The following is an 18,441-nucleotide window of genomic DNA, read 5'->3' as shown; positions in this document are numbered from 1 at the left end:
TACCCTCGCCAGCCGTGTGCAAGCTCGAGAGGAAAACCACAGACGATCTAAAAAGGGCGACCATAGACACAATTCAACTAAAATGTTAAAATCAACTGAGCATCTTTTATTGTAATGGGCTCATGAAATGACCAATGGGGTTGGGTCCTACGTGCTGTGGTGCAGGCTGGTTCTCGTGTCCTGACAGGGCTTACCTTGGGCTGGTGCTCTATTCTGTAGGGGGTCTGCTGGAACTGCCGGATCTCTCGGATTATGTGAGATATCTGTGAGGGAACAGGAGGGCAGACACCGGCCCAAGTTACTCCAGGTACTGATTCATTAAACTGGTGTGCATGTCTTCATATTAGGGTTAGTTATTTTTGTCATGTGTCTCGCCACCCACCTTCAACCCCTCCCATGACTCAGGTGTGTCTCATGACCTAGTTTGGGAAGCACCCAGGTAACTCACATAGCACACATTTTACACAAGGGCCAAGCTGTTGGTATCAAGCACACTGAGGCACTCAGCCTTTACCATTCTCATTTTGGAGAAGTTGACCAGGCCTTCCTCAGTAAAGTTTGGGGTCCCTTCCTCGATGAAGGCCAGGTCAGTCAGGTACATCCCCAGGTAAGGGACACAGGGCGGGTTACAGCTATGGAGACACAGTTGACCGCAAAATTAAGAACAGCTCCCTTCAAATGTGCATTACTACAATCAGTACCTCATCGCACTGCCTTTTATTTTTTCCTTAATTTGATTAATTTTTTTGTGTTTTTTATAATTGCTTTTTCCCAATGCATTCTGAAGCTTTTTATGGTCACATGGTAGGCCACTGTATTATGCCAAAAATGTAGATAAGACTGGCAAGAGGTAAAAGATATTTAAAAGTTTTCATGGTACACTCTGAATGTGCAGAGACAGAGTATTCACTTTTTCAGGGTTTCCCTCAAGTTTTTAAATCTTCCCTCAGATGACACGGTCTTCTGCAGCTTGTCCATTAGCGCTTTTGTCTGTCAAGAGAAGGAAAAAATATGGTTTTAAACTTGGATACTGCCATAATAATAACATCAGGGTAGTGCTCAGGGTAGTGTAGTGTACTTTGAGTTCAATGCTGCCCAGGCCTGGTGGAACTTACCGGCTTGCACACCTTGGCCCATGTCTTCTTAAGCCTGTAGATGGCGCTGCGGTTGAGGGCGGAGGTGATCTCCAGCACACCATTGTAATTGTGCAGACATCGGCAGATATCAGCGACCGCCACCCATTTCTCAATGGAGCTGGTCCTGGAGCCCACGTCTGTGTGGGTCATGATCTGGGACGCCACCAGGTTACTCATCTGGAGGGAGGGAGTCAGAGGAGGAACTCCGGTCACTTGTATTTTTCCATTTCACAGTTCACCAGAAAACTAAACCTGTTCACACAGATCAGAGGTCAGATGACCACCAATAATAGTAGTGTATACCCTTGTTTTGGGGTGACACTATTTATAAATAAAATATAATTTAATTTTTTATTTTTCTGTTTAGTCCATTAGTCCATACTGCTGAGATTAGTTCCACTTACATCATTGAAGTGCTGGCTGGTCTTCATGATGTATGGGGTCCTCTCAGTCTTGTCCACCTTCATCCAGCCTTGCCCCAGAAACTCCCTAGTGCAACAGACACAGAGTGCTCATTGGTGTGGGGGTGATGCTCATAGATCATGCCATCGATATCGATATTCCAATCACATCCAGAAAATGTAATGTAGGACATTAAATGAGAAGAGCAGTCTAGCTAACCAGCTATAAGTGAGCATTCTAGACATATTTGCCTGTTTTATAGAATTCTAACACCAGCGATTAACTAGTGGCTAGCTAGCTAACTCAGAGTATGCTATGGTGGCGAGAACAGTTACATAGCAAGCTCAAAGTACCTAATGACAGCTAACTTCACACCATGTAAATTACAAAGGTTATGAGAAATACATTTCTCATGTACTGCCATTTAGACAGTCCGATAGTAGTGGAAAAACTTGTTTAAACACTCCAGCTTGACCATTTCACCATATTTGCTCAAGATTTCCACAACTTTTGGGTCTCCAAGGCTTGCAATCACCAGAGTAGTGGAACAGTACACAGTGAATCCATATTTTTTCTGAGAATTGTAAAAATATGCTATCTTTGTTTATTTCTTTGAAGTTAGTATTTAGCTGGGTACATCAAGCATTCTACATCTTGCATACTGTAAAGTGTTCCAACCCATAAATACTAAATAGTACGTAGTATGGAGTTTTGGACAATGGCATTAACTTGTAGGGGATGACATCATACTCTCCACGCAGCACACGCAGCATCCCGTTCATCTGTCCTAATTCTTCTTGACCTCTCAGCTGCCTTCGACACCGTTGACCATCCTACACTTCTGTCTTCCCTGACAGAATTGGGAATTTGCGGACCAGCCCTCAACTGGATTGCGTCCTATCTCTCCGGCCGCTCCTTCCAGGTTGCCTGGGCCGGTGCAGTATCAGCTCCTCGTCCCCTCACAACTGGGGTCCCTCAGGGCTCTGTCCTTGGTCCCCTCCTCTTTTCTCTGTATACTAGGTCCCTTGGCCCTGTTATTGCCGCCCATGGCATGTCATATCATCTCTATGCAGATGATATTCAACTTTTCTACTCTTTCTCTCCCACAGACACTCAGGTCTCCGATCGCATATCCGCCTGCCTGAGTGACATCCAGAGCTGGATGACCAAACACCAGCTCAAGCTCAACACAAGCAAAACGGAACTTCTCCATATTCCTTCTCTTACCTCTCCCACTTCTCATCTGCCCATTTCTTTAGGAGACACTCCCCTACACCCTTCGCAGAGTGCCCGAAATCTTGGAGTTGTGCTGGACAACAGGCTGGCACTCTCTGAGAATATCGCGGCAACCACCCGGTCGTGCAGGTTCATCCTGTACAATATCCGCAGAATAAGACCACTCCTCACCAATTATTCCACACAGCTCCTGGTCCAGGCCATGATACTGTCACGTCTGGACTACTGCAACTCCCTCCTGGCTGGCCTCCCAGCATCAGCCACCAGACCCCTTCAGCTCATCCAGAATGCAGCAGCACGTCTGGTTTACAACCTCCCTCGTGACTCCCACGTCACTCCCCTCCTCATCTCCCTCCACTGGCTACCAGTGCAAGCTCGCATCCGGTTTAAGACACTGGTGCTTGCTTTCCAAGCAGTCAAGGGGTCAGCTCCTGGTTATCTGCAGAAGATGATCAGACCCTACAAGCCGGCCAGATCGCTCCGATCGGCTACTACAGGGCGGCTGATTCCTCCCCCAACACGAGCAGCAACAAGGTCTCGACTCTTTGCAGTTCTGGCCCCACGATGGTGGAACGATCTTCCAGTGGAGGTCAGAACAGCAGAGTGTCTGAGCACCTTCAAACGGAAACTCAAGACGCACCTCTTCTCTGTGTACCTCTCTCCTCTTCCCTAAACCCCCTCCCATAACTATTTAAAAAAAAAAAAAAAAAAAAAAAAAAATTTTTGGTTCAGACTATCTTGTTTCTCCTTAATGTATGCTATCATAGTAAAGGCTTTTTATCTGCATTTTGTTCAATGGACTTAAGTGGACTTGATCCTGAGTTTGGTTACACTGTTGTAAGTCGCTCTGGATAAGAGCGTCAGCTAAATGCCTATAATGTAATGTAATGTAACATCAAAGTGACACCCGTAGGGGATGACATCACAATGACACTCACTCGTACGGGATGCTCCTGAAGACGATGTGGTCCAGCAAGGTGATCTGCTCAGCTAGCTCCATTGCTGACAGTGATTCAAAGCATTCAGCTTTGGGGTACTCAGCCTGGGAATAGACACACACACACAAACACTTAAGCTCTTGTAGTTTTGGTGATTAATACATGGTCCCTGGGAGATTTACGATTTCCATCTCCCCACCTTCCATCTCCCCACCCTTAAATTGGGACAAGTGGTATCACATAAGTGGCTACTCCCAGGTCAATGAAAGCAATCACCTGGCAGCTGCTGCTGCTCACCACTCCAGGCATGGCACCCCAGCTATTCCTCATGTTATAGTCTTGCAACCTTGTTTACCTATTTGTATAGTGAATGGCTGGGTCACACCCTTTTGCTTGTTTGCTCACTTTATGTTCTAGTTTCCTTGGTTACGAGAGGGAGATCTCTGGTCCTAAACCCAATTTAAGGGTGGCCTGAACTCCCTTCAGTTATTTTGCCATCCAGCTACATGAAACAACAAAATGTGTACTTCGGTTCGCTCTCTTAATAAACTCTGCCATATTAGATTTACTGTTTGGCAGCTCATAAGGCTGGCATTTAACACATGCAGATGCATGCGTGCACACACACAACACACACACAGTTAGAAAAATAACTTTCTCAAAGAAGAACTGAAAACAAGGCATACATACACATTTATACTTCAAATATTATTCTTCCCTAAATTATGGTTACAGTGCAACACTAACTACTTCATGCTCTTCTGGTAATCCAGTCATAAATAATTCCACTATTGATCTGAACTTGTAAAACTGCTCCATTACATGTGAGACTAATCCTCTCAGACAGCAAATCTGCACAATCACTGCCCAACAGGCTCTGGCCTGCTTCACCAAAATGAAAAGTAATAAATCCTAATGGTGAGTATGTTCACACAGGGGGCCACGGGATGTTTCTCCGCTCTGAGCATGTTTTCAATCAAGACAGAGCATTGGTAATTAAAATAATTAAACAAGGTGGACTACTGCACTCCCAGAAATAGTCTGGAGCACTTATCTTTCATATGCCTGTGAACTGCATCTGTCTCACTGAAGACCAGGTTCTGTATGTAGTAACTTGTGTGTAGCATAACTGTAGTTCCTCACAAACACAACACAGATATCACAACTCGGCCATCATTCTCCAAGGGTGGAAGGTAGGTAGGTACTCTAGGAGACTGGAAAGACATTCAGTGATAGATCACTGTGATTGGCTGACTTCTAGGGAAAACTTCTCTAAAGGAGGTTCTTACCAAGATGAAGTGGAGCAAAGGACAGCTTTTCTGTTCCATGACAAACAGAATGCAGGGTGCTTTTGTTAATGGTGGAATAACTGGTCTATCTACATCTTTATTCTTATCCTTTTTTGTTAGTTTTTTTTTGGACTGGTGATGAGGGAGTGGGGCTCTGTAAACCCCACGGGTTTTTCATGTCTGAATAATTTTTTCTCCACAGTGGGGGAAAAACGCCGACTGGTTCAATGATTCACTGAAAGCGAACACAATCACTTTTTTCTCCATCAACACTAATCTCTTTGATCAAAGAAGTGACATGTTAAACTTGCATGATACAATTATTATAATTAGCCATACTAATCAAATGATACAGTTTCATGTTTGCACAGCCTAGGTAATTTAACACATGACAGGACAACACAGTTGGGTACTGGGGGAAATGCACGCACCATCTGCAAAATGTCCTCGATCCTCAGCTGGGCGTCATCCTGGTCATCCTGAGTGAGAGCGCTGGCAGAACAGAGCATTCTGTAATGCAGCTGTAATGCCTATCTGCAAAGCTACAATGTCTACTGCCTGAAAACAGCAGAGCCTGTCTGACATACACTGCAGCTGCCATCAGTTGAAAAAATTAGTTTTTTAGTGACATTTATGCCACTGGTGTTTCTTGAATACATTTTAAACATAAGTGGATTATGATTCTCAGATAAACTAACATGTTGAAATACATACACAGCAACCTGAATTATAAAACAAGTTTACTTGCATCACTTTCAATTACTACAAAATGTCTGCTTACATGCATATAGTACAGACAGTAGACATACATACTGTGCACATACTGTGCATACATACGTTTGTTAATTAAAATGTTTGTGAAATAACAAAATTCCATGTATTGGAATAACATCCTTTGTGAACAAAAGAAATGCTGGTGGTGGAGGCCTCCATCACAGAGTGGAGTTTCTTTGCCATTTCTGTGCAAATCCACCAGGGTTCATAGGATGCAGTGTCACGTAGAGGGCGCTCTCCTGCACCTCAGTATGTTGGCTGTGGCTTTCCTCTCCTGGGGCAGCAGGTCAGGGTCACGAAGTACCTCCTCCAGCAGGCAGATCACACCCATCTTCAGCTCGCCATTCATCTCAAAGTCCTGCAAGCATAGCCATAGGGTTTGGTCAATTCCTCGCAAAATTCCTTGCCGTGCGCATGTGTGTGTGTGTGTGTGAGTATGTATGCTTTTTGTTGCCTGTACAGCAGTATAATACACCTGATTGCACATTTCTTCAAACTGAGATTTTAAAACCACACATTAGATTTTTTTGAATGTACACTAACTGACAGAAGCTGACAAACAGAATGTACCTCCACTTCAAAAGAGTGAAACAACAGCAGAAGCTATTTTATGGACTGCAATTTTCTCTACAGCTGTGAAGTGCAACAATAGTTCAGTTCTGTGGTGACAAATGCAACAGGCTAACTTGCTAACAACACCCACCTTCTCTATGCAGCTGAATAACATGAATATCAAATAAGGCTTGGAGAATACATACTGTAGTTACTGGGTTAACTATTCACCAGAGCTCAGAGTAATCTTCCAATGATATTATGCTAGTTTTAGCCCCACACACCATAAAGCACTGCTGTGGTTTTGCACACTATATTTGGTCCTTCATGGTCATGTGACCTTGTGGCAAATAGCATGTCTTGTCTGATGGCATTGGTCAATATCCCTTGCTAAAAATGCATACTGACCCAAATCAGAGATCCTCTGCTCACTTTGCATACAAATGGGAAGTGTGTATGTGAGGTGGGGTGCAGTGCGGGGGGGCAGGGGTAATTATAAAGGCTGCATAAACCTGAGAATGCTTGGAGACCCAGTGGCGCAGGACGTTGAGCACTCTGTTGGTGGCCGCCCTGCGTATGATAAACTCTTTGTCGCACGTCCTCTCTGAATTGTTGAAACCTGGACGTGTCAAGGAAGAATGCGTTAGCCTACAGCCACACGTCATAGCCTATTATTTAAGCTATTATCTTACACTGTTTTTGTTCCTTGACCTTCACTTAAGTAACTGGCCAAAAATACCCATCAAATAATGTGTATCCACCTGCCCTGTATGTTTTTTATTCATATTAAATACTACCCAGTATTGACCCCATATTCGCATTAAATCCCAACTATGTTTAGCAGAGGATTAATAATGCTTTTTATTTGAAATGTGCATTTCAAGAAACCCAAGGACACAGTACAACACAAATTACAACAGGATAAAGAGCAAAAAAAAACAGAAAAAGAAATATGTAGGGGCAAAGGTGATACTACCATTAAAAATAATGGCATGAGGGCTGCTGGGTAGCTCACTCTGGCAGCTCACGAAAAGCACCACTTGCCAAGCGTGAGTGAGCACCATGGTGAGCAGCCCCACAAGAGCTTCGCATAATTGGCTTTGCATCACTCAGGGGTAAGGGAGGGATACAGTCGATAGGGATAAACAGCACTGATCGTTGCTGAAGCGACTCCTGCTGGCTGTCAGTGCCTAGCTCTCTCCACACAGGCATGTGAACAGCCTCTGCCCCTGCTCTGCGTGCACAGCCTGGCTCGTGGCTACAGTGTGAAAAGAAGCAGCTGGCTGGCAGGCTGGTTTCGGATTTGCCTGCAAACCGTGGATTGCCTTCACTGTCCTGAGCTGGCAGCAAGGGCCGTATATGAGCTTGCTTGCTTGTACATAGTTTTCAAATTGGACATTCCAGATTCACGTGGGATTGGAGATAATAATGAAATAATAATAATTCTAAACATTAATATATAGCTAGCAGAAGGGGATACAAAAGGTAGAAGTATGGGATGGGTGAACTGAGCAAGGTGTAGCCAAGTCTAATCAGATGGGTTTTGAGTTCCAGTTCTGAACTACTGTAGAGAGTGCAGGATTCTGAGGTGAGAGACAAATGTTCCAAAGCCTTGGGGCAATGCGAGTGAAAGCCCCCGCTCCCAGGGTGGAAGGAGGGGGGGGGGGGGGGCGTGAGGAGTACTGAGGAGACCAGGAGACGAGCATGGAAGCTGGTGGGATGAGACGTAGGTTGGAAGGATCTAGGGTGCTGTCCTGTCACCGGGTGTAGCAGAGGCATGGGAAGCCCCGGCTGACAGACAGAAGGGGGCTCACCTGTGGGGCTGCTGTGCCCGGCGGCTGCCGTGGCGATGGCAAAGGCGGAGGCAGGAGACACGGCACACCGGGGGCCCTCTGCTGTCTGGCCTGGTGGGGGGGGGGGGGGGGGAGAGGAAGAAGAGGAAGAGGACTCATTTTTTGAAAAACATTCTGTATATTTAACACCACAATGCTCAACAGAACAAGCTAGACATTACAGCAAAGATAATTGAAAGAAAATAAACAAAAATAATAAAATCTATGTAGAGTAAAGCTTACCTCCAGGCTGCCTGTAGCGTAGGTGTCGAGGAGTGGAGGGCGACCGGCAGGGTGACACATCGCCCGATTCGCTGGCCGAGGGGGTCTCTGGAATGAACTTGTCCAGAGACACGGACTCCAGAACAGCTGTGGGGGAGTGCACAGCCTCTTAACCACACCGAGGGAAGTCTTTCCATTAGTCATGCAATGTGATGTCCCGTGTCTTTTAATGCTGGCAAAGTACACCTCGCTGCAAATGTCTGTATTTGCATTATATTGCTATGAATCTTTATGTGCAGGACAAAATACTGCAACTGTTGCCATTAAAGGTTTTTTGTTCTATTACAGTTTGTACTGACAGCCTCAATGCTGTTATAACAGCTGTGAAATAAATAAAGATGTGAGCTTCCTAACAGGGTCTAACTAAACACATATGAACCTGTACCCTCATAGCCAACCTCTCATAGCCAATCCCTGTCTCCCTGTATGCAGTGAACTCCACAATGTTTGTGACAAAGGGATTTTTTTGTTTTGGATTTGGGTCTGTACTCCACAATTTTAGATTTGCAATCAAATAATTCATGAGGTTAATTGTTCTCAGCTTTTATTAACAGGTATTTACATACATTTTGGTTTCACCCTGTAGACATTACAGCACTTTTTATACAAAGTCCCCCATTTTAGGGAACTGTAATGTTCAGGACAAATGGCTTCACAGGTAGGTGTTTCAGATTAGTCCCGTGTGTCCAAATGCTTCCTATGTGCAGGGATAAGAGAGCTTTCAGTATCTAGTATTGATTCAAGGCTTTAGATTGGCATTTGGCAACATGAGGACCAGAGTTATGCCAGTGAAAGTCAAGGAAGCATTATGAGGCTGAGAAATAAGAGAGAAACAGTCATAGACATAGGTCAAACCTTAGGCTAACCAAGACCGACTGCAAGATGCAAACTACTAGTTGCCGGCAAAAAGAGGATGGCCAGGTTACAGTTTCCTAAGGAGTATCTAAACAGCCTGCAGAGTTCTGGAAAAATTTGTTGTGGACAGATGAGACAAGGATATCACTTAAATCAGAGTAAAGAGCAAAGTGTGGATGCTAAAAGGAGTTGCCCAAGATCCTGAGCACCCCCCCCCCCCCCTACAGAAGCATCGTATCTGCTCAGGTTCAAGCAAATGCCTCCAAACTCACTGGACAGTACTTCATCCTAAACTTACTGCTAAAGGGACAAATGGGTTTTTCAAAACCACACTGAAAAGTTCTTGACTGGCCATGTCATTTGCCCAATCTGAATCCAAATAAACAAGCCTTTCATACGCTGAATAAAAAACCTAAAGAAACTAGGCCCTGTAACAAGCAGGAGCTGAAGACAGCAGCAGTACAGGCCTGGCAGAGCATCACAAGAGAAGACTCACAGCACCTGGTGACATCTATGGGTCACAGACTTCAAGCAGTCATTGTATGCAAAGTATATGTAACAAAGTACTTAACATTCATTATTATTATTATTATTATTATTATTATTATTATTATTATTAATAATAATTAATGATATTCACAGTAAAATTATTAATTAAAGCCCATGACTTGAAGTAAGAAGTCAAGCGCTATTCATAGAATACCAAGCACACCTCTCAAATCTGGCATGTCATGTGATTTGCAGTTCTAGGTGATATTACCCTGCTAGTCTGAGACACAGAGGGAGAGAAAGAGGTACAGAGAGCAGAAGTGAGGGGGAAGACAGAAATAGAGGAATAGTGAGAAAGAGTGAGAGAAAAAGAGGAAGGACGTGGAGAGAGGGAGACCCGCTGCCTACCCCTACGGATGCTGCGCCGCAGTTTCCCGCAGAAGGCGTCGATGCGCGGAAGCTCCGCCCCTTCCTCCAGGATGCCGGGGCTGTGCTCGGGGGAGGAGGGACCCCGGCTCAGGTCCAGGGGGGCCTTGGTGCAGCTGGGCGGGGGCGACATGGTGGGGCTGCTGGCGGCCGAGAGGGAGGTGGCGGACAGGTCTAGGGCGCCCACCTTGGCGCTGACGGGCGAGCTGAGGGAGAGCTTGCGTGTGCGGACGGGGGAGGAGGTGCGGGAGGGGATGGAGAGGGGTGGAGGAGAGGAAAATTTGCGGCACAGCCGGGGGGACTTGTCGTTCACGTGCTCCCCACTTCGGCTGCTCTGGTTCGTGGCAAAGAAGAGCTCCAGGGACCTGAAGCAAGGCAGGCATGGGGGCAACATTTTTTTTTTGTTCTCATGTTTATACGTTTTTCTCACGTCACCTCCTGGTAGTCGTTTTGTATTTTTTGCTCATGTTCAAGTGAAGTCTTTTGTATTTTTTATACTTATGAGTCTCCCGTGTCTCTCTGCATTTTGGTCCACTTCACTATGCTTGTGCATACAGTATGTATACATACAAACACACTGTGTATACACACATAAGTGGCGACATAGCTCAGGAGGTAAGACCGATTGTCTGGCAGTCGGAGGGTTGCCGGTTCAAACCCCACCCTGGGCATGTCGAAGTGTCCTTGAGCAAGACACCTAACCCCTAACTGCTCTGGCGAATGAGAGGCATCAATTGTAAAAGCGCTTTGGATAAAAGCGCTATATAAATGCAGTCCATTTACCATTTACCATTTACATACTGTACACACATACATGAATACATGCATACACATGTTTACTGTACATACATATACACATACTGTACCCATTGTACATAAACATACCATACACACACAAACATTTGTGCAGATATGCACACATACCGTAAAGACATACTGGCATTTGAACACGCAGACATACACATGCCGATAGGTGTAGGATTAGGAGCGTGCTGTGTCCAGTTTTTACACTGGGAAAAGGGTTATGGGTCAGCATACCCTTTTATTAGTGGAGCTCTGTACCCCTCCAGATAATCTTGAGAGGAACAGAGGCTTCTGTCAGACACTAACATAGATGGGAGATGCACTGCAAGACTGGCAATGCGATTGGAAGAAGATTTGCCCCATTACATGGGGCAAGAGATGTTACTATAGGTTTCACTTGGCAAAGTAACTCTACAGTAGTTTGGCTTGTCCCACAGGGACACTGAGGGGAGCTCAGTTGACATTCACAGAAAAAGTGAGTAACCTAGGCCACTGCAAGAAGGGCATGATGGGAGATTGAGTATTAATATGCAGGAAGTGATGAGAAAGAAACAGCCTGAACAAGCACTGAAAAATCAACTAATAATTTTGCAAAGTTATATTTTGCAATACTCATGCAAAGTTTAATCCAAGTAAAAACGCGGACTTTTAAAATCAAATACTTGTGAAAGACAGATAAGAACAGCTTCTGTTCAGAATGTATTATGCCCTGTCCAGATGGGATTAGTTACACTACTGGAAATCAGGCCATGTCCGGTAATGTCCTTTTTTACCAGCGTAATTCAGTTATTTATTCACATTCATGTCATTGATTTTTACTGGGCATGCAAATAACAACAAATAATAGATAATTCCGGATTAAAAATCCTACTGCAAACTCCAAGGTCCTCTGATTCTATTACTTTTTGGATCAACATGTCTTTATGAAGTTGGGAAGGTGTTACAAATACATCAGGAAATAGCCTCGGTACATCAGGAAACAGACATGCTCCCTCTGTAATTTTGGGGAGTAATAAAGGGAAAGGGTCTTTCCCTGCAGATCGGCCATTGAAATCACTGATGTGCAATGATTTAAAAAAATACATTACCACCACTTTCCTGCAGTACTAATCCTGTCAGGACAGGGATATAGTTAATACATTTTATTAATGTTTTTAATTCATACATTTAAAAAATAAGTTTTTGTAAATGTATTAATGTTTTGCAGTTACTTGTCACTTCCTGAAACTCGCCTCAAAAGCAATAAGTTGTGCAATGTGTCAAGAGACAGGCAAGAATCCAAACCACTTTCACCTCGTGGGAAAGCCGCATACAGTATGAAAAGGAACGGTCTGAAACACATTGCTTGGTGGAAGAGCTGAAGATCAGAGATTACAGGTACCGAATAGGTCTTAGGTGTCATACTGCAACACACCAGTTGCAGTGGTGTGAATGGACGAGGCTGGAGGTCATGCAAAGATGAGCAGAGATAAGCAGGCCAATCAGACTGTCAGAAATGTTTCTATAGCAATGCACAGGGTGGAGGGGGGGGGGTGGGGGTGGTGGGGTGGACATTACTTTGACTGGTCCAGGGCTAGCCTTGTGATCTTCAGGCTGTAGTCAGGACAGATGGAGGTGATGGACAAACGGTCACACGAGTGATACTGGACCCTGTGTGTGACAGTGAGGGGGAGGGGACTGTGAGTGACAGCTGCTGATGATGTCATGCACTCCAGAAGAGTCATGGTCATCTTCCTTGTTTACAGCACAAAGAGCACACATACACAGAGGCACAAGATGTAGCAACACGCAGACAGAGTGGAATGAGATTACAGTAACATCTGCCATTGCAAAAATGTCTTCCATAAACCTAAGCCTGAAAGACCGTTTTCAGTCCAATTTGACTACTGACATGAAAAAATTATCTAGCTCTGACATGTTTCCTTGCTGAAGGCTTAGATCTGTGCAGTAGATCTTTATTTGCTTTGTAAAAATACCTCTTCCACACTAACATCTGTAATATCCATCTCTAGTACCCTAATAGTACCTTAAACCAGAGAACAATGCCATAGTGAACATCAGACCACTTCAAGGAAAAATATATATTTACAAAGATGTGGACTAGAAAGGGCTGGTGCGCAGAAAACAAATGTAATTCAAGTAATGTTCACTTGGATCAACTCCAACTATTTTTACTCATTATAATCAATTTATTAATTTTAAACATACAGGTGTTTCCTCTTTTTTTAAATGTATAATTGTATACTGTAATTTCTCATGTGTCTGCCATGTCCAACAAACAACATTTACTATGGTTCTTTTCAAAGCACACCCAATAAGATAACAATGAATTAAACTTTTTAAATTAAATACATAACCTATGCTAGAATATTTTTCATGAACATTAAATTATTCTGTTGAATCTGTATTGAGTTATTCTGTTAATTATGTCTCGCACAGCTAGAGTGTTTTGAGAATTTTCCTCCTCCTCCTTCATCCTGTGGTTCCACTGCTTTGCATGTGAGGAAGAAGTGGCCAGAGGGGGAGAGCAAGGGCACAACAATTAACATTACAAGACAGCTAATTTAGACGGTCTTTAGCAGAAAAGGTCTACCTTTGCATTGAAAAGGTCATCGTGTCTGGGAACATCAGAAAATTAAACACACAAATAAAACCAGAATACAAGATGACATCAACAGGAAAGACCCATGGAGCACCGGGTGATCAGATGTGTGACCTGAGACACATCGGCTAACCTGGAAATGAGAAGTCAGATGCTTATGACAGACACAGCAGGTAAAGAGAGGGGGTAACAGTGCACAGAGTGAGCTGGGGACAATGAAGGATGTGAATAACAAATGCACATGGCGGTGTCTGAATTTGTTGTGGAGGGGTATGGGACTTTTTTGGGTGGGACCAGTACTTGGGGTAGGCCAGGGGGATGGATCAAAGCTGGGGGTGTGTCCTCCCTTCAGTAGAGGTGTGGAGATTGAGGTGTTCAGGAGGGGTGTGATGCCATATTAAGCAGGAGAAGGGGGCCCCTGATAGCAGTGACCAGCCCTGTTTAATGGACCAATGTGAAGCAGGTCTGAGGACTGCAGTGGATTGGCTGGTTAATCTGTGGAGCTGGGCGCTAACATGGACCAGTGCGTTAGCAGAGTGGAGCTACTTTCAGGGCATCCATAGAGCTGTCACATGAACATACTCTTATCCAATTTGCATAGCTTACCCTTTCCACAACACATTGTGGTGTCCCAAAACAGGTCCTGGGGCACGCTGTGTAATTTGAGTTAGAGCAAACTGTTCTACTTTTTCTTCTCTAATTTGAGTTTGTTTTTTGTTTTTTTGCCAGCGATAATGGGTTCTTATGTATTTGTATTAACACAGGCATTCAAACAAATGCACTTAACAACTTTACATAATCACAAAAGCAGCTCTAGCTGCCAGTAATTGTATAGATAATTACATTTAGAGATATCAAATGATTGTCAGTGGTCACTGAAAAGCATAATCAAGCATAATAAAATATAAATAAAAAATAACCCTTTTGAATTCCTTGAGGATTAGCGCTGGGAAACAGCAAGTTATTACAGTGCATTATCCCATACTGTGCAGTCACAATGCCACAGCTCCCCTGGGACTCAAACCCATGACCCTCTGGTTAACAAATCAAGTTCTCGTGCACGTACCTGACAGGGATGGATGTGAAGGGCTTCTTGTAGATGTCGGCCAGCTTGTCCATGACGACGGCCGCCGTGGTGAAGATGCGGTAGGTGTGCAGGAAGGTGTTGAGGAAGTCGATGGAGAGGAAGCGCAGGTCGGTCAGCCTCTCCAGAAGCCGCTCCACGCTGGCGTAGCGGATCTGGGGAACCTTGCACGAGTTGAGCGTCTTGCTGAAGCAAATGTCAACATCATCTTTATGGAGACGCGCGTCAGATCTAATGAGAAGCACAACCAAGCCGCTTGTGACCCCGGGCTCTCCGTCATCTGGCTAGCACTAGGGTTCGGGGGGAGGGGGGGTTTGTTTGGACGCCAACACATATATATTAAATACACAAGGTGAGGTGGGGGGGGGGGGGGGTGATGGCACAAGACTGTTGCTGTGCTAAGTCTATGAACACTTTGGTAAATGATTGAATCGGCGGAAGGATTCGCAAAGGAACGGCCCTGCCTGCCTGGGCTTGTGCTCTTGGCATCGCAATGATGAGAAGTCAACTTATCGAGACCAGTGGAGCATGCAAGCAGGTCACATTCTCCCGTCACAAAGATTACTATCAATATACGTACAATGGACTCCCGTTATTCAGGATATCAAACTACTTTAAGGAAAAATTTGACATGTTGAAATGTGGGATTTGAACTTCTAAAGTTTAATTGTCAGTATGTGTTATTAACGTAGCCCTTCATGTCCATGCTATAATGATACAGGGGCTCCTCTGCATCCCAGGCAATAGTTGGCGAACTCCCTAACCCCTTTGCTTAACAGAAGAGCTGCCAGGGCCAAAGTGCAATGTCCTTAGGAGACATTCTCAGCTCAGATTGTGCTACTTTGTAAATGCATGTTATACACCAAAAAAGGGAAACAAGGGAAAAGAAGAAGACAACATGTGGCAACAGAACACAGTTCACACAACAATACAAGTTAAAAGAGAGTATCTTCAATAATACAGCAGCTCTGCAAAATAAACACAATTTGTCTGACAGTAACAACATGCACATGCAAAACACATGACGAAAGCCATTTGAAACTTCCCTCCCAGTGAGGAATCAGTGGATTAGGTTAGTTTTGGTAGTATGTTAGTCTGAGTGCTACATCTCATTGTGACAATGGCCTGGATTCAATCAACAAGTGTCCTAAACTTGATACTTCCATTTATTTAGAAGTCAAAATTACAGATCAGTGTTGACTGAATCCCAGGCACAGTCTGGCAAGTTGACTTGCAAGCATTTGCAAGCAAACACAATTTAGCATCTAACTTGATGTAATTTTTTGATTGTCCCGTTGTTTGTTTGGATCCACAGACAGACATGAATAGAACGAACAGAGAGGCTACACAGGAGGTGGCATACTGTACAAAGTGCCAACCAGTCCTCGGTCAGGCCCTTACTTAATCATGTGAGGTACAGTGACTTTGGAGTTCTCCTCGAACACGCTGGTCATCAGGCCGTTGCAGCGAATGTTGTCGATGCACTGTGCAGAGGGGACAACAGAGTTAGGGTTCCATTTCCCAAAAATGGGCAGAATTATTTTGGATTTCTTCAATGTTCATTTTTTCACTGTATCACCAGTAATTGTCAATGTTATATATCATTGTGACTGATTTTCTGGGAACCAGATCCTGACAAATTCCTGAAAAGGTAATAGATTAATTCACTTCAATTACCAGGATGCATATCTGTCTTTCTGTATCCGAAGGGACTACATTGGGGGCAGGATCTGAAAGGGTTTAGTAAAACTAATTGTTAGAAAAACATCTTCAGCCTGCCTGTGGTAGCTCACTGAAGTTATGAAGACTCCCTGGCCCACTGAAAACTTTTAAGCACCGTGGGATACCAGAAGTGAAGTGACAGTTATACTGTTTCATTTTCTAATTTATGAGTGTGCGTGTGTTTGGTAGTGATGAATCCCAGTTGGCTCTATGACAGCTGAACCTGCTAATACATTTATAAATGGGAAACTGCAAGTAATCAAGGAAAACAGTGTTAAAAAGACAAAGCAGATGTCTAAATCTGGCTTAGCCACCGTGTTCCCACACGTACCCATCTGTTTTCAACTGCCTTAGTGTACAAAGGCCTGCAAGTAATACAGTGATGCACAAATAAAATACACTGAGCTGAATCTGTTGTTTACATTGTAGTTCCCCTCTATGGAAATAAGATGAAGCTACACAGACAGAGTAGAGCTAAAGAAAAATCTGTGCAGGCCAATAAAAAGCAGTCCACAATAAGGACAGTTAGCAATTCAGTTAAACAGCACCTCTGGAGTCTCTGGATTTATTCTAAGATTAATCAGACTGTTTCTTTTGCGGTGCGGCATTGTCTTCACAGATACAACGAGTTAAAATTGTCAACATCATATAACTGGGAGGAAATATAGTTTAGACATATTTTTTTCAGGTGAATGCAGGCCTCTTGGCATGTAAAGCAACTGGGGTTTGCTCACCTGGCTGATGTCGCTGGTCCACGCCGCCTTCTCTTGCCGGGAGGGGGCCAGAAGGGCAACTGTGAAGGAGGGCCCATCCGACGGCTCCACCACGATCTTGAACTCCAGGTGGCTGAAGACCTGTCCGGCCACGCAGGCTGCAGAGACAGAGGGGACTGAAGTATTCATCCAGCCAATACTGCCACCGAACTGCAAGCTACCGTCTGGAGGGCCCCTACCCTTACCCAGTAGAGCAGGGGAGTCCAATCTAATTGGAGAAGGGCAAGCCAGTGTGGATGCCAGCTTTTCTTGCCCAGCACTATCACACCTGATTCAGTTAATTAACAAATCATGGGTTTCAGTGAAGGCCTTGACTGCTTCAATCAAGTGTTTCAGTGTTTAGCTGGAGCAAAAACCTGCTCTGATTCCAGCACTGCTTAGATAAGTTTGGACACCACTGCATTTGCCTCAGGGGAGTTTGTAAATAGGGACACGAGATCTCTGGAGGTTTTATGTTTTTATGGTTATGTGGTCTGTCACTCTGCAATCCAGCAACATTACCTCGTCACCAAAAAACTAGGCACCTTTAAAATGAGGCAGAATGCCCTTTCCAAAAGTAATTTCTACTGTGATGGCTATAGAGGTGTTGACTGTGGATGACGGTGGTTATGTTTCCTACTCACACTCCTCATCGCTGGCGTCCAGCTCCTCGATTAGCGTGCACTCGATCAGGGAGAGAGCCCCACCCTGCTGCATGTGGGAAAGGGCAGGTGCCTCGGATCATTCTTCAAACCCACGCTAAGCACTGCCAACACTGACCCTCATTCCTCTGTGTGCTCTGGCTCACTGCATATCAACCCCTACCAGGAGCACTCATACTGCTATCCCCCCCCACCCCCCCACCTTTGAGAATTAATTGAAGTAAACCTTTGTCATTTAATTTATTTAAAAAATAACATGCTATCATATTTAATACTATGCAAATCAATCAATTATTTTCATGCATATGCTGTTATGATTTTTTATTCATGTGTGCACAGAAGCATATACTGTAGCAAAATGTCTAATCTATTCTTAACCATGCAAGAATGGGGACATCATATATTGCATATAATATTACAATTTATAACACATTGCTGAAACATGCTGCTGCAAAACCACAGTCATATGATCGCAACACCATACTGTTTTAGGACGTGATTAGATACACACTTTTCTTAAAGAATGTGCAAGAAAGAGGAGGAGAAGGGAATTGGGCTGGGTGGTCAGATGGAATAAAGCACTCTTCAAAGGAAAATGTCTGAG

At 44.2% G+C, this 18,441-nt stretch overlaps 1 protein-coding gene across 5 annotated transcripts in view; it reads right to left on the bottom strand.

Annotated features, from left to right (window-relative positions):
• The window catches only part of LOC135239485 (ras-specific guanine nucleotide-releasing factor 2-like), a 49,951-nt gene that overhangs the window by 5,123 nt on the left and 26,387 nt on the right, over nt 1-18,441 (bottom strand). The window contains exons 11-28 of one of the 5 annotated variants that reach the window (XM_064308157.1): nt 17,820-17,886; nt 17,158-17,294; nt 16,103-16,185; nt 14,684-14,932; nt 12,573-12,665; nt 10,194-10,576; nt 8,403-8,528; nt 8,142-8,231; nt 6,840-6,946; nt 6,021-6,133; nt 5,433-5,493; nt 5,002-5,031; nt 3,713-3,816; nt 1,541-1,625; nt 1,116-1,313; nt 911-990; nt 515-632; nt 195-263 (exon numbers count right to left, since the gene is read on the bottom strand). In XM_064308157.1, the coding sequence (XP_064164227.1) occupies nt 195-263; nt 515-632; nt 911-990; nt 1,116-1,313; nt 1,541-1,625; nt 3,713-3,816; nt 5,002-5,031; nt 5,433-5,493; nt 6,021-6,133; nt 6,840-6,946; nt 8,142-8,231; nt 8,403-8,528; nt 10,194-10,576; nt 12,573-12,665; nt 14,684-14,932; nt 16,103-16,185; nt 17,158-17,294; nt 17,820-17,886 (2,193 nt within the window). The remainder of the gene's footprint in view (nt 1-194; nt 264-514; nt 633-910; nt 991-1,115; nt 1,314-1,540; nt 1,626-3,712; nt 3,817-5,001; nt 5,032-5,432; nt 5,494-6,020; nt 6,134-6,839; nt 6,947-8,141; nt 8,232-8,402; nt 8,529-10,193; nt 10,577-12,572; nt 12,666-14,683; nt 14,933-16,102; nt 16,186-17,157; nt 17,295-17,819; nt 17,887-18,441) is intronic. The other 4 variants (XM_064308159.1, XM_064308158.1, XM_064308160.1 and 1 more) reach the window with 4 other exon arrangements.

This window comes from Anguilla rostrata, chromosome 14 (genome assembly GCF_018555375.3).
Source record: "Anguilla rostrata isolate EN2019 chromosome 14, ASM1855537v3, whole genome shotgun sequence".
NCBI lineage: Eukaryota > Metazoa > Chordata > Actinopteri > Anguilliformes > Anguillidae > Anguilla > Anguilla rostrata.
This window is presented reverse-complemented; position numbering and strand designations above follow the sequence as displayed.